The sequence below is a fragment of the Candida albicans genome, chromosome 3 (assembly GCF_000182965.3).
Source record: "Candida albicans SC5314 chromosome 3, complete sequence".
In the NCBI taxonomy this organism is placed as follows: Eukaryota; Fungi; Ascomycota; class Pichiomycetes; order Serinales; family Debaryomycetaceae; genus Candida; species Candida albicans.
This window is the reverse complement of record NC_032091.1, coordinates 1116019-1131068: the sequence shown is the minus strand read 5'-3', so window position 1 is coordinate 1131068 and position 15050 is coordinate 1116019. Positions and strand designations below refer to the sequence as shown.

The 15050-nt window shown below is 31.9% G+C and overlaps 4 protein-coding genes across 4 annotated transcripts; 1 reads left to right on the top strand and 3 right to left on the bottom strand. All coding sequences in view use genetic code 12, as the record gives it.

The window, feature by feature from the left end:
- Positions 1 to 12: 12 nt before the first annotated feature.
- On the bottom strand, positions 13 to 817 carry RPS19A (40S ribosomal protein eS19; the record flags this gene model as incomplete). The annotated part of the gene is made up of 2 exons (XM_019475328.1): positions 13 to 430; positions 798 to 817. 2 exons carry the CDS (start codon positions 815 to 817, stop codon positions 13 to 15), a joined length of 438 nt encoding a protein of 145 aa, XP_019330873.1.
- Positions 818 to 2259: 1442 nt separating this feature from the next.
- Positions 2260 to 3606, top strand: MCA1 (Ca(2+)-dependent cysteine protease; the record flags this gene model as incomplete). Its single annotated transcript, XM_718112.1, has 1 exon — positions 2260 to 3606. The coding sequence occupies one exon, from the start codon at positions 2260 to 2262 to the stop codon at positions 3604 to 3606; it is 1347 nt and encodes a 448-aa protein (XP_723205.1).
- A 440-nt stretch (positions 3607 to 4046) lies between these two features.
- On the bottom strand, positions 4047 to 4601 carry RHB1 (putative GTPase; the record flags this gene model as incomplete). Its single annotated transcript, XM_718111.1, has 1 exon — positions 4047 to 4601. The coding sequence occupies one exon, from the start codon at positions 4599 to 4601 to the stop codon at positions 4047 to 4049; it is 555 nt and encodes a 184-aa protein (XP_723204.1).
- A 6402-nt stretch (positions 4602 to 11003) lies between these two features.
- Positions 11004 to 12344, bottom strand: WOR2 (Zn(II)2Cys6 transcription factor WOR2; the record flags this gene model as incomplete). The annotated part of the gene is made up of 1 exon (XM_718109.1): positions 11004 to 12344. One exon carries the CDS (start codon positions 12342 to 12344, stop codon positions 11004 to 11006), a length of 1341 nt encoding a protein of 446 aa, XP_723202.1.
- Positions 12345 to 15050: the final 2706 nt, after the last annotated feature.

Sequence of the window (15050 nt, the reverse complement as noted above, 5' to 3'; positions counted from 1 at the left end):
TGATTAAATAATTTATTCGTCATCTTCTTCCAAAGTTTGGGCAGCAATACGGTCCAAATCTCTTTGACCGTTTTCAGAGATTCTTCTACCACCTTTTGGAGAGATTTCCAAAACACCAATCTTTTGTAAAGCTTGGACACATTTTCTGTTGATAGAACCGGAAGCATCAACGTGTTTGTGTGGTCTGAAACCTCTGTTTTTAGCACCACCGTACAATTTGTTCAAAGCACCAACACCAACTTGTTTTCTCAAGTAGATGTGTCTAGCAATAGAAGCAGCTCTTTTGTAGAACCAAGTTTCGGCTTCTTGTGGTGGCAAGTCGTTACCGGCAGAGGTCTTGACAATGTCAACGTAACCTGGAACTTCTAATTTACCTTGTCTTTGCAAGAATTGAGCGTAAGCGTTAATGAAATCTTGAGCTGGAACGTCTCTGAACAATAAGATGTATTTGTTAGTAAATTATTCATCAAATATCATTAGATATATTGCAAAAGATAGTGGTAAGTTGATAATGAAAGAACTATTCTACAAGACTACTGTAATACGTGGCTGCTTATGGAATGGGTACATTAGTGTTCAAAAAACAATTTCCTTTTTTCTCAATAAAACAAGATATCATTATGCTTATTTAATGTAAACTCATTTGTTTGATCTAAAAGTTCATATCTTTGAAACACAAGTAATAGGAGCTGAAATCAATTAATGATCCGCTCCCCCCATCCACCACGACAGTAGTACGAATATTCTTCCCATTATTCATACCGTTTCAATTGCAATAGACACAGTGAATCACATACCTAACTGATACACCTGGCATTATGTCTATTGGCTATATTAAGTGGTGAAGAAGAAGAGAAGAAACAAAAGAGTTTTGGTGTATTTTTTTTTCAGTCCACAAATTAAATTATACACAAGCTTCGTGCGAGACTACTGAGAGAGAATGAGAAAAAAATTTCAATAAATTCCATTTGGTCGTGCAAAATAGCATATATAATTAGGGCTATAGCCCTAATTTATAGTACTTTTTGATTTAATGCAATACATTCTTTAATAGAAGCAGAAAACAACCACCAATCAAACTAGTAGAGATGTTTGGATTATTTTATATTGATTTGACTGTTTTTCAAGATTATTACATTATTGTAAAGCGTGTTTATTAGGTATATAGAAAACGTGCACACTCAGAAATGTGGTGGTAAAGAAATCTCGTTTGAACAGTAATTTTAAAAATGTCACAAGTTTCGCATGCACTAAATGTAAAGATGTTTAAAAATTGAAAACATGTATAAGCATGTACTTGCCTTATTCATTAGCGATTGGTAAAGCCAACATGTACTGCTTGGGATTGTGGAATGAATTTGTGAATTTACTAGTGTTATTTTTACTTATAAATTATTTCTTCGTGATTTTTCCAACTAACCGATTCTAAGGTTTACTCTGGTATTATTGGATTGTAAACCGAGTAAACCTGGTTTAATCGTTACTGACAATGTATAAATAGCGAGTCAATTCTTTAGAAATTGGCGATGTGTTTATAAATTAATGTTATAATGTTTTATCTTGTTTATTCAAACTAAGTTTTGTCTGTAGTTTCCCATTCCTAGTATCATTCAAGCTATTTGATGATGTGAATTCTAGGTAAACCGTTTTCTTTGACTCTAAATCTATTCGACCATTGGGTAATTAAACAACCATTTTCATTAATTTTTAGACTAAATTATTGTGGCAAAAAAATTGCCAGTACTTTTTAGCAACAATTACATATGTTTTGTGTAACTAGTAAATTAATACTATCTTATACCAAACAATAAGCTAATGACAATAATACTATTCTTACGTTTTGGTTATAAGTTAGAAAATGAATCCTACGTATGTTATTAAATCTAACAGGGTTTGAAAACAAGTATGGGGTATAAAGAGTACCACATACAAGCTACAATACGGTCAAATCATATTTACACCAACAGAGAATCAAAATGGAAACATGATTTAGCTCAAAACGACACTGGTAGTAGCAAAAGTCAACGATCATAATTGAAGACTTGTATGGTAGGGAGGGTGGCTGTACCTAAAAACGAATGATAACTCCGAGCAGAGAAAGGGGGCGTGTATTGTTCCCTGATAGTTTGTGTTGTTTTGCACGACTAGCTTTTATTAAATCCCGAGTCGAATTTCAGAACTAAAATCAGAAAATAAATAAGTCGAATAACGTGTTCATTTTGTCTTATTAGTTAAAATCAATTAAATATTTCAAAGAAAATGTTTCCAGGACAAGGTAGACATACATACGGAGGACAACAGTCCAATTATAGTAATCAACAACAGGGTTACGACCAAGGGTATAACCAAGGTTACGGCCAAGCTTATGGCCAAGAATACAATCAAGGATATGACAGACCTTCTGGTCCACCACCAGGCCAAGGTCAATACAATAGACCATCGGGTCCTCCACCAGGTCCACCACCAGGTCAAGGACAATATAATAGACCTTCTGGACCTCCACCAAGTCAACAAGGACAATACAATAGACCTTCTGGCCCACCACCAGGTCAATATGGAAATAATCAAACTAGGGGATCAGGAAACGAACAAAATTATGGTAATATGCATGGTAGTGGTCATTATTCTCGTCCACCAACTGATTCCCAATCTTTTGGTGTTGAGAATTACAATTATCAATATTCCAACTGTAGTGGTCGGAAAAAGGCATTGTTGATAGGGATCAATTATATTGGTACTAAAAATGAATTGAGGGGTCCAATCAATGATGTCAATAATGTTGAACAATTTTTATTAGCTAATGGTTATTCAAGTGATAACATTGTTAAATTGACTGATGATCAAAGAGTTCAAAGAGCAATTCCAACTCGACAAAACATTCTTGATGCCATTCAATGGTTAGTTAAAGATGCTCGTCCTAATGATGCATTGTTTTTCCATTATTCTGGCCATGGTGGACAAACAGAAGATCAACCCGATGAATATGGGAATTATGATGAAGATGATGGCTACGATGAAGTTATTTATCCATTAGATTTTGAAACCAATGGGTTTATCATTGATGATTTGTTGCATACAATGATGGTGAAAACATTGCCTCAAGGTTGTAGATTGACAGCATTATTTGATTCTTGTCATTCTGGATCAGTTTTGGATTTGCCTTACATGTACTCAACCAAAGGTGTTTTGAAAGAACCAAATGTAATGAAAGAAGCCGGAGCAGGGTTATTGCAATCTGCCATGGCTTATGCAACAGGTGATAGAAGTCGTATGCTTCTGGGTCTTGGTGGGGTTGTCAAAACATTTATGAACCAAGGTAAGGCAGAAAAAGCTAATGAGTATTCCAAACAAACCAATACTGCTCCTTGTGATGCTATTTCTTTGAGTGGGTGTAAAGATGATCAAACTAGTGCTGATTCTAAAGAAAATGGTACTGCCACTGGTGCTATGAGTTATGCATTTTTGACTGTTATGAGTCAAAATCCAAACCAATCTTATTTGAGTTTGTTGCAAAATATGAGAGAAATTTTACTGGCCAAATACAGTCAAAAACCACAATTATCTGCTTCCCATCCAATAGACACCAACTTGCAATTTATTTTTTAAAAGAAAAAGTGGGCCTCCACTGTCGTTGTTGCTTTCAATTTAAGTACTTACACTTATGTAGTTATGTGTACATGTATATTATGTATCTGTATTGAATCAAGCGAAATCTAACTATATAAAAGCACTAACCCTTTTCTAATTCAAAATGCAAAATCAACTAGTATGAATATATAACAAGACAACAAAAGAAGACACCAAAATGAATGATAATAATTGAATAACCCAACAAAAAGAAAATAAAAAATAAAAAAATAGCATTAAAACATGAATCAAAGAATTAACAACAACCAAACAAATGGGACTACCTGATAAATCAAATATAACCAGATCATAAACATACACACATATACACACATTCACATTCACAATCACACACACACACACACAAACCAACACACTCCTGATCTATATTTCTCAACAAAGGATGGATGCTTTTGGCATTACATTATTATACATTTTTCTTGTTGTTTTTGAATTGGAGGATTCTGTATTTTTTCAATTTCATCAATCAATGTTTCAAATGCCTTTTCAACATTTATATTTTCTCTGACGGAAGTTTCCAAAAACTTGCAATTAAATTTCTTTGCTAATTCTTGTCCTTGAGTAGTTTCAACCTGTCGTTGATAAGTTAAATCATTTTTGTTACCAACAAGAACCATAGGTATACTTTCATTACCGATTGAATTCAATATTTTATCTCTTATAAATTCAACTGTTTCAAATGATTGTTGAGAAGTGACGGAATAGATTAACAAGTAACCATGTATTCCAATGAGATGTTTTTCATTCATCAAACTAAATTCATCTTGTCCAGCTGTGTCTAGAATCTCTATAGCATAATCTTGATTATTGAACTTGATACTTTTACTGAACTGATTTTCAATAGTTGGATAGTATGATTCGACAAAATGATCTTCAACAAATCGAACGGTGATGGAGGATTTTCCAACTGAACGAGATCCAACCACTGCTATCTTACGGGCTTTGACCAGCATTATTGTTATTCGTTAATGAAATATGTAAACAAACAAAAGATAAAAGAAAAAAACAAAGGGAATATTGAAGAAATGCCAAGGCGAATAAGGACTAGGCTTGTTGTATTACTTGCAACGAATGAGTAGATAGTATTATCACCAAGGGAAGTTTCTCTCTAAGTATTATGTGTCGCACACGATATGATTGAAAAAAAAAAGGACAACAATAAAATAATAGAAAATTTTTTTTTGTTTGGCTGCTTGCTTGCTTCACTTGGTGGTGGTGGTTATCAAATCTCCAAGCAAAAAAAAGTCCTGACCAGGTTTGGGTAAAAAAAAAAATAAAGAATCTAAGAAACAAACTCAAAAACCTAATTAGAATTGGATTATAAGATGAATGATGAAGTGATTACCCTCTTTATATAGTTGACTTGTATTATAAGAATGATCTTTTTGAACACTTAACAACCTAAGGAAAGAAATAGTGTTTTGATCTTCCTCTTTTTTTTTAAAAGTATGGTTTTTCAAAATTTCATCTTTTTGTTGGATTTTGATCACCGATAAAGAAATAATAATTAAAGAATGAATAGAAATAGGAGACGAGAGGAGAGGACGACAGGTCAATGACGACATTTGTATAACTACCACCACAATTACAAGATAAGCCAGTGCCTTTTTTTCTTCTTCCTTCAAAGGTGCGTCCATAGTCTTATCGCCCTATCTGTCCCCACTTTTGGGTCTACTAAAAAAATCTGATTTATAATTGAAGCGACATTTTCTCTGCTTGGAAAGAGAAGAAAAGAAAAAAGAAAAAGAATCCGCTAAAAAACAATGTAGAATGTCAATGCGATAAGAAATCTATTATTCTTTTGAAAACTCTGCTATCGGAAGTCAACAGAAACAACTGTTTAGGTAAAGTTTTCCTAACTTGGCTTTGCAGGAGCTATATGAGTCAGAGTTTGCCTCTGCGCCTCCATTAATACTGTTTTTTTTAGGGATACAAGTTGGTCCTTTTAATGGTTGACATGGAAATCATTTTTTTTCCACTTTTTCTTCATCGTGCTTTTCTTTCCAATTGATACACAAATCCGTTACTATACTTCTTTAGCTAATATCACCCCATTTTATTACCAGTTTTAGTACATTCTACCAAGCCCATTTTGCGTATCGAGCAAAATAGCTTTATCGTAACTGCAACCAAGCAGGATTTCCATGCATGGTATTCTCTGCACGAAATATGCAAATGCATTGTTGTTGGGCGTTTCTTTCGTGTCTCTACCAATTACTAAGTAGTGAACCTTTATTAGTAATTTGAGTTGCTAATGAGTAATTTCCATCCAGAGTGGAGACTCAAGTGTTGTGATAAAGCTAGAAGCGGTGCTAGTGATTATCAAGAACCTATAGTATATGAAATGTGGCCTGATGTCAAACTAAACAAAAGTAGTTGCTTATACGATTGACATTGTGTAACAAAAGTTGTTTTTAAACAGAATCAATTTGGCAGGTTTGAATTTTTACACAAGCAAACTTTTTCCAATTAACAACGGGTTTCAAGGGCGTACTGAATTAATATATCACGGAAAAGAGATTACACAGATGCAACACCATCTCCATTGTTGAATGGCCATAATAGTTTTTACTTCATTCTATTGTCATACCTTGACCACCACCACCGCCTTTTCATCCATACTACTAACCCATTTGTGTAAACAGAAGGTGGTAAATATTTAACAACTATTAACGATAGAAATATTATTATGCTTTGTGTTGTGTATGTCGCAATGGTTATGGACTTTTTTTTAATAAGGGCATGCATTTCTAACATTCTTCATGTTTAATACCGCCTCATAGAATTTCCGACAATCCCCCTATTGCTTTACGTAGCTAGTACGCCCCCTTTCAATTATTCTGAAAATTTACAGGTTATCTTTTGTGTATATTTTTTTTTTCAGTATATGTATGTGAGTAATTGAAACTTTGCAGTCGGTTAGAAATACTTTTTTTTTCATTTCCACAGATTATTATTGTTATTTTTTTCATTTTTAAGTATCTGTTTTGATTTTTCCTCTTGTGTTATAAATTTTGGGTGCGAATTGACAAAAAATACAGCAACAAGAAAACAACACTATTAATTTTTTTTTTTAGCAACTAACAAATATTAGGGGTAGAGAGAGCAATGATAATTTTTAATGATAATTACAAATCACTAAGGGAGAAAAAAATCGGCCATAACAAAATACACACACTCTCTCTACAACATGATTTTAAAGACAATTATCATGACACAATTTCTATTTTGTATTCTCTTATTATTACAAATTGTTGAGGAAACAAGTTCGAGGCGGGATGAAAGAATTAATTAATTAGTTTTATGGTGGAAATTAACATCCGAAAATTTCTCCTAACCAAAAACTCAATTTCCCAAACTCCTAACCAAAATTCATCCTTTGGTTTGGAAACAAAATTTTAATTGTTCATGTATATTCCCAAAATCTTTTTTTTTTTAGTAATTTCAAAAAGTTCTAACCATATTTAGATATAATTTAGTTTTAAAAAAATTGATTGCCTTGTAAATTAAATTGAGTTGTTTTTAAACAAGTTTTTTTTTTTAGTACGTGAAGTCTACTAATAACAATATGGTTGGTTAACTGTTCTACATACGCATAAAAAGAAAACAAATAGGAAAAAAATTCCATTGAAACCAAGTTTTACAAAATGGTTTGTAGAATTGAAGTTAATAATTGTTTTGCCTTGTTTTGTGTGGACAAGAAAAATCCATTATTCTACCGAGTTTTATTCCGAACTTAATTAATTTTCATCTTTATTTTTCTTTTAATGATTACAAACTACAAAACACCTCAGATATCAGGAGAGGAGGCATAAATTGGCTATTCGGGTATTTCTTGGTGTATAAGGCTACACAAATTCGCCCTGTAAGTTTAATCAGACCAGGATCCGTATAAGACCCCGAAATCACAAAAAAAGCAAAAAGAAAACAACAAAAAGAATAAAAGCAAGCAAGCAAAGTTACTCCTAAATGCAATTTTAAAATCCATGACACGGTTGTTATTGCTGTTGTTGTAAAGTTGAAAAATTTCTTTAGTATTTTAAAGGGATAACCAGAAGAAGAAGAGCCATAATCATCAATGCCTAAATTTTAATTCTAAAACTTTATTAACAATTTTTTTTTAAAAAACTTTTACTTTCGTCATCAATTAAGACTATTGTGTGTATGGATGTATATATCTTTGTAAATGTTCAATGTATACTTTTTAAAATTACTCTTATTGTAATAGAAGCATAAAAAATTTAAACTTTTCGGGTAGTATTGCCACCATAATCACTACCATCAGCACCAGCACCACCAGCACCACCACAACCCATAGACACGAAAGAATTTAAACTTTATTTGTTCAAGAAATACAAAACTGAATTGAATTAGTTAATGCTATTACCATTTTCCTTATCCCTTTGGGGGTGTTTCTTCTGCATTTAACAAAATATGCATGAATCAAAATTGAACTCATTGTTAAAGAATAACAATTCAAATTATGTTTCTCTCTCCTCTCCTCTCGCCTTGTCTTTTGTTGTTTCTTCTTCTATTATTTTTTTAATTTTTCAATAGAAAATAGTAAACGCAAAACAACAACAACAACTGCAAAACTTCTTGCTGTGTAAATGCAATGTGGTTAAATTTTTTACTTCCCGCCCCAACAGGACCTTGACAACGACTGAAATTAGAAAGCAATTTTTGAATAAAACGAACGCATTAATTAATACCCTCCCTATAAAATTATATTCAATTTCTATATATGACATAATGGATGGTTAAATTAACTTTCTTTTCAATAAGGAATTGGTGAAATATAATATTTTCGTTTTCATTTTATTTTTAGTTTGAAGTGGTCTGATTCTATAGATATTTAATACAACACAACACACAGAATCTCCTAAATAATAATACTACGGGTTTAACAAGAGTCTCTTCTAAACAAATTATTCAAATGAAAAATTGTAAAATTGTAGTCAATTCAATTTATGTATTTTGCATTAATTAACACCATTGAAAAAAATATATTATTTGGATTAAAAAAAATTTTTTTTTTTGTTGTTGTTCTTCTTCTGTATATCGGTAAACCATTTAAACCCAGCACCTAAAATAATAATAATAATAATACTATTATTATTTATTCAATTAGTAATTATATAATAAACGGATGTAATTTATCATTTCAACAGCAGCAGCAGCAGGAGGTGGTTATCCTTTATGGAAACGTTTCGGAAATCGGAATCAAAATAATAATCAACTAGAGATGAAATTACCTCATAATATTTTTTTGTTTTTTTAAACAGTGATGTTATAATTATTATTATAGCTCTAAATACATAACTGATATTTCTATTTCCTTAAAAACACGGAGTTATCATTGTTAGTATTATTATTATTATCATTATTTCACGATTGGGCCGAATTTCATCTTGAACGTTTGTAGATGGTTCTGGTTTGTCAATTGGAATGCAAAACTAGAATCAAAACCCAATTAAAAAAACGAAATAGCAAGGCAACCATCAAGCAAATAAAGAATCCACATGAGGAGAATTAAGTTTCAATAAATTCTATTGTTGACTCAAGGTTTTTTTTAGTATCTTTTGAATTAAATTTGGAAAGTTGAGGGATATTTCCTCTTTTCGTGGTTGATAGTTTCGTTATTACTACTGTATTGTCTTTCCCATGCAATAAATACAAATACAGATGACACCAAAAAGAAAAAAGTTAAACTTGTAATAGTTAATGCAGTCATTTTAATTTTTTTCAAACAATAGCTGCTTGCTAAACCCAAACCACACTCTAGCCCCGATTAATATTTCGATCAAAATTCAATTTATTGTAATACATTCACAAACAAAAAATAGAAAACTTAAACTTTCCAGTTAGAGTTTATGAATTGTATTGAGTTTGATTTAAACTTGTCTCGTTAATTGTTTCTTTGTTTTGATAAGTATTATCATTATTATTATTTGGAAATTGCAAAAAAAGGAAAATGGGTAACCAATGTTTTAGCAATTGTTGCACAATCAACCAATTGCAAAGTTTTTCCCACACAAACACAAGGAGCGATTAATTGTGTAAAATTACAAATGGCTTATCCCTCTTACACTTCCACAAAATATATCTACATCTAGATTTCTCTAATGGGCTGATTTTTTTTTTAAATTTAAACTTTTGGTACTGTATTATTGTGTATGTGGAATTCATAATGAAATCGAGGTTCTATCAAGTAACTTGTTGGTTTTTAGTTTCCCTTGATTCGAATCATTCTCAAACATTTAGTAGTGCTAATTTTGTGTGATTGTGTGTGTGTGTGTACTGTTACCATATTATATTTCCAGTAGACCATCAGTAGACCATCAGTAGTAGAAGTTGTAACAACTTGGTCTGTTTGTGTCTCCTTTTTTTTTGACTTGTTTCGCTTGTGATTTTTTTTTTTTTAATCGAATATAACTTTACACAAGCTAAAAACTTTGTTTCATTATTGTTACTGGATATGCAGGATAATGTCAAACTTCTTTGCTGAGTATTGTCTCTTGATAATGTGAACAATTTCCCCCTAATATTGCTTGTTTGTTTGTCTGTTTCAATTGATTGATTAATAATTGGATCAAAGACTATTGCTGCTGCTGTTGTTCACAATTGGTGGACCATTAAATTGATTGACGAGGATCACTAAAAAGTAGGTACAAAAAAGATGAATACAAAAACAAAGAAAAATCTAAGCCCAGCCAGCCAAGAATTTTGAGTTTGTGGGTCAAATTTCTCACCATTGGCCTGATACCTTTATTTTAAGTTTTTTTACCAAAGCCCAGATTGAACAGGAAAGTTGCTATTATCAGTATATTCAACACCGTACAATAATTTGACAGGTATCTACAATTCATTAACAATAGTCAATATATGTGTTCTCAATACTGTATCCACATTTTTTCTTTTCCGAAAGAATGAAGAATAACGAGAAACAAAACAAACAATTAGACCTGACTTGCAAATCATTTAAAAAGACAACAACAACAACAAAATACAAGCTAAACAGTCTAATATTGTAATTTCTTTGTTTCTTTAGATCGACAATTTCATTACATTCCAAAAATATTGACTGATTATATGGTCTAAATGATTACTATCGTATTTTTCTCTACAAAAAAAAATTTAGTCGAATGAAGATCAGCAGTGACAGTAACAGAAAAAGGGGGCACCAGCACCAGCAGCAGCAGTAGCAGCAGCAGTAGTAACTACATACACTATTTTTGCATTGATTTACTCTCAAATCTATTACATTATTAATATTCTTAGTATCATTAAACATCAAAAGTATGAATATATTGGATTTATTATCTATATACACATTATTTTGTTCTACTATACTCTTATTTAAGTAAATCAGCCACTGAAACTCTATTAATTACAGCACTAGCACCAGAAGCAGTTGTTGCAACAGGACCATAAAAATTTATTGGTTGAGAAGATATATTATTTCTGAAACTTTGAGGAATCATCATATCAAGATTTCTTGAATTGGTTGAAGATCCAGAGATCGAAGTAATTTGATGTGTTTCATTATGAGGCTCATCACTAACATTACCAGCACCACCAACTATTGATTGTTGATTCTGTTGTTGTTGTTGTTGTTGCTGATTTCCATCTGGCAAATCTAAACTGGTATCACGATTTCTTTTCCTTGGTGGTAATTTCAGTAAATCTTGATACCCAAGACATGATTTTTTGCTCCTTTCACAATTGAAACACGTTGGTTTCCGCTCATCACATTTTATGCGCCTCTTTCTGCAAGTAAGACAGCCAGTTCTTGTACGACGTTTAATAATACGTCGCTTATTAATAAGGGCTTTGTTTGCCTCTTCTCTGGCCATGTCTTGGTAATATACTTGAGAATTGACATTGGCGTAAATGTGATGAGGGCCAACGTGTTGTAAATAGTGTGTAGTAGGATAAGCATTTTGCATTACTGCTTGGGATTGTAGAATTGAAACATTATTGGCAAGATGAATTGGTGCTTGCTGATGCGGTTGATGATGTGGTGGTGTCATCACTGGCTGGTAGTAATATTGTGGATATGCAGTTGTATATGTAGGTGGTGATACAAAATTGTTATGATATGGAAAATTTGGCTGCTGTTGAGGATAAATGTGCTGTTGTTGTTGCGGTGGTGGTGGTGGTGGTTGCTGGAGTTGTTGTTGTTGTGGTGGTGGTTGTACTGGCAATTGTGACTCTTGGTAAACAAATTGTTGTGGTGCTGGACCTGTTGATGGTGGTGTTGGTACAGAGGACATTGATTGCACGATACTAGTTCTTGGTGAAGTATTAGATGACATGGAAACCCCAGATGGATTAGATTGGTGTTGTTGAAACGAATCACCACTGCTAGATTGTGAAGATGTTGAATTGTGTTTACTTCTACCAGGACTTGGTTGTGAAAACTGGAAAGATGAAGATGCAACTGTAATACCAGAACCAGCTGAATAATTAGTTAATGAAGTATTGGAGGGTCTAGTAGGCAATGAATATGGTGAGTTAGGTGAATAAGAATTTTCACTTCTTGGTGTGGTAGAAGTAACAGTAGTAGCAGTAGCAGCAGTAGTAGTGTTGGTTGCTGATGTTGTTGTCATTGGTGGGACTCTAGTAATGTTTGAGCTTGAACCTATTGATCCAGTACGGTTGATCAATTCTGAAACAGAAGGTAATTGTGTCATGCTGATGTTAGTCAATTTATGTGTATATGTAATTTGGGAATAAACTGCAAAAATTAATTATATTGTTTGTAATTAGCTTCACACTTGATTTTGTAGATTCAAATGTGATATATATAAGTTGTGAATTGAAAAAAAAGGAACAGTAAAGGTATATATGTATATCAGATAATGAGCAAATTGATAATATAATAGTAGTGATAATAATCAAAGGGGAACGGAATAAAACAAGAAGACAAGAAAGTAGGAACCGAAAAAAAAAGGGGCACAGAGAATTTAGGGAATTTAATCGAGTTTATATATAATAATGATAATGATAATTGTTCTATAAACAACAACTACAACAACGACAACCCTCTTACATCAAAAAACAATCTATGTCTCTTTGTATCCTCAACATGTATGAATGTTGTTTTTGTATCTCTTTAATAAACTATACAGCTTAAAATTTAAATTTTTAAAAGAAATTTTTTTCTATATTCCTTGTGTATTGAAATGAAAAAAGAAAATAAGACTAAAAACTCAAAAACCAAAAATTTTAAAAAATTCAAATCAAAAGAAGGATGAGTCTTACAGGTTAAAATAATATTATAACAAACCCTAAAAAAAAAAGGAATGATAGAAATTGGACATACATACATACATACGCAACCTGTTTTTGAAATCGGAAATCGAGAGATCATAGTATAATAATTATTACTACTTTCCCTTGAGTACATATAAGAAAGAAAAATATAAAAAATACAAAAAAATGAAATTGGAAATGTAACAAAATTGCTTGACACAAAACTATGGATTTAGTGCAATGATGGAAAATCTCATAAATAAGACCGTATTCGAAAAAGGGAAACTTGAAATGAGCTAATCTGTATTTTGTATGCATGTATATCTGTATGTAGATAAGTATATGTATGTGGGTTAGTTTTTTGGGGCATTTTATTTTTTGCGTTTTATGGTTATACATGTAATCCTCTGTACATTTTGTTTTTCTAGGTTTTAGTCAATCCTTAGTTTTTATCCCATTCATTATTTCATGTACCTCGCGTTAAAAATAGAATTTAGATTATATTCAATAGACAATACAGTAGACAACGAACCCAACCCAATTAGTGGTGGTACGTCTCATCTTCCCGTCCACATTAGACATTTTATTATTTACTTTTTTTTTAGTCTAGCATATACTCTTGAATGTTCTTCGGTCTTTTAGTCCAGATTTTACTACTCAGCCCTTGCTAAAACAATCAAGAACAATAACAATAATAATTATTATAATAATAATAAAAATAATAGTAGAGTTGACGACATTTAAAGAAAAGTTCATGCACCGGTGTTATTAACTTCTTGCATAATATGTGCCACCTGAATAATTGTTACTATTTATTATCTCGGGTGTTTTGAATTATTAGTATTATTATTGTTCAAAAAAAAAAATTCAAAATAGCCGAATCCTAACAAATCTGTATGTTTGTATGGTATGTATGAACATGTGTGACGACTTGAGGGATAGTCCCAAAAAACCAAATTTGCGGTTTTTTTATTTTGTTGTTTTTCATCATTATATTTTATTCTCCTTTCCGGATGTGTTGTTTATTGTAATCTTTTGATTGAAGTTAAGAAAGAGGCTCCAAGGTGCATATGGTTGATGCCTGTCATATCAGTAAACGTAAAATTACGCACTAAATTGCCACTGCCATATAAAAATAAAAAAAAAATTGTTCATAATCACGTGCCAGGATACAAGAAATTCAAGTCCAGAGCAAAAAAAATGAAATTGTGTTTTTTTGCAAAAGACTTTTGTAACAATAGAAGTATGGATAAAAACTTTTGCTTTATTGATCGGTAATTGATGCCTTAGTTGATTATCCTCGTTCTCTTCACCCCCCCTCCCCCTCCTCTCTATAAACCCAAGAAATATACTTTGATGAACAACATTGTTTTAATCGACACTATAAATTTCTTGAAAAAGGCGTCATTCCTCTTTTTTGATGTTCCTGGTTCTGTGTTTTCTTTGCTCAAATTTTAAACTAAAACTCAGTTACCACCAACTAATGTATTCGTTTTACATCAATCTCATCCCCAATAATTCTAGTAGCCTGTACAATTCTAAGGTAGTAAAATTTCATTACTCAAGTTAAATTTTTTTCTCAATTCAACTTATCTGCACCATTTCTAAATTGGCCAATATGTAGATCTGGCTAATTCTTTTCATGGTTACTGAATAAGGCTATTTCTTTTTTTCAAATGAAATGTTATCTAATTTGCAGTTTTTCTTTGTACTTCTTCCCCCCTTGACCACAGAATTACTATTGAGTTGGCTCTTGTCAACAACTTGCTTCTTCGATTTGGCTAGTGTTACGATTTAGTCGAAATTTCGGTTGGTTCTGTTACCTTCAAATTTTTCTTTTTTTTGGCAACTATTACCAATGAAAGAATGTTATCAAAGAAATCGGGAATATTTCCCTTTTTTTTTGTCAGAGAACAATAAGGTCGAACTGTGTTGATCCACTTGTATTACTATTAATCTTTTTCCTTTTTGTTGTTTTGATTCTAAGTTTTTTAGATTTAGTTAAGAGCACCAAATCCTCTTATTATAATCTTGTTTCCAAGTAATGGCTATTAAACTTGCTCTTTAGTATGTCAAGAACCAACTCTATTTGATAAGTAAATTCTATTCTATCGTTGGATGAGAATTAACAAGGGTGAAAATAC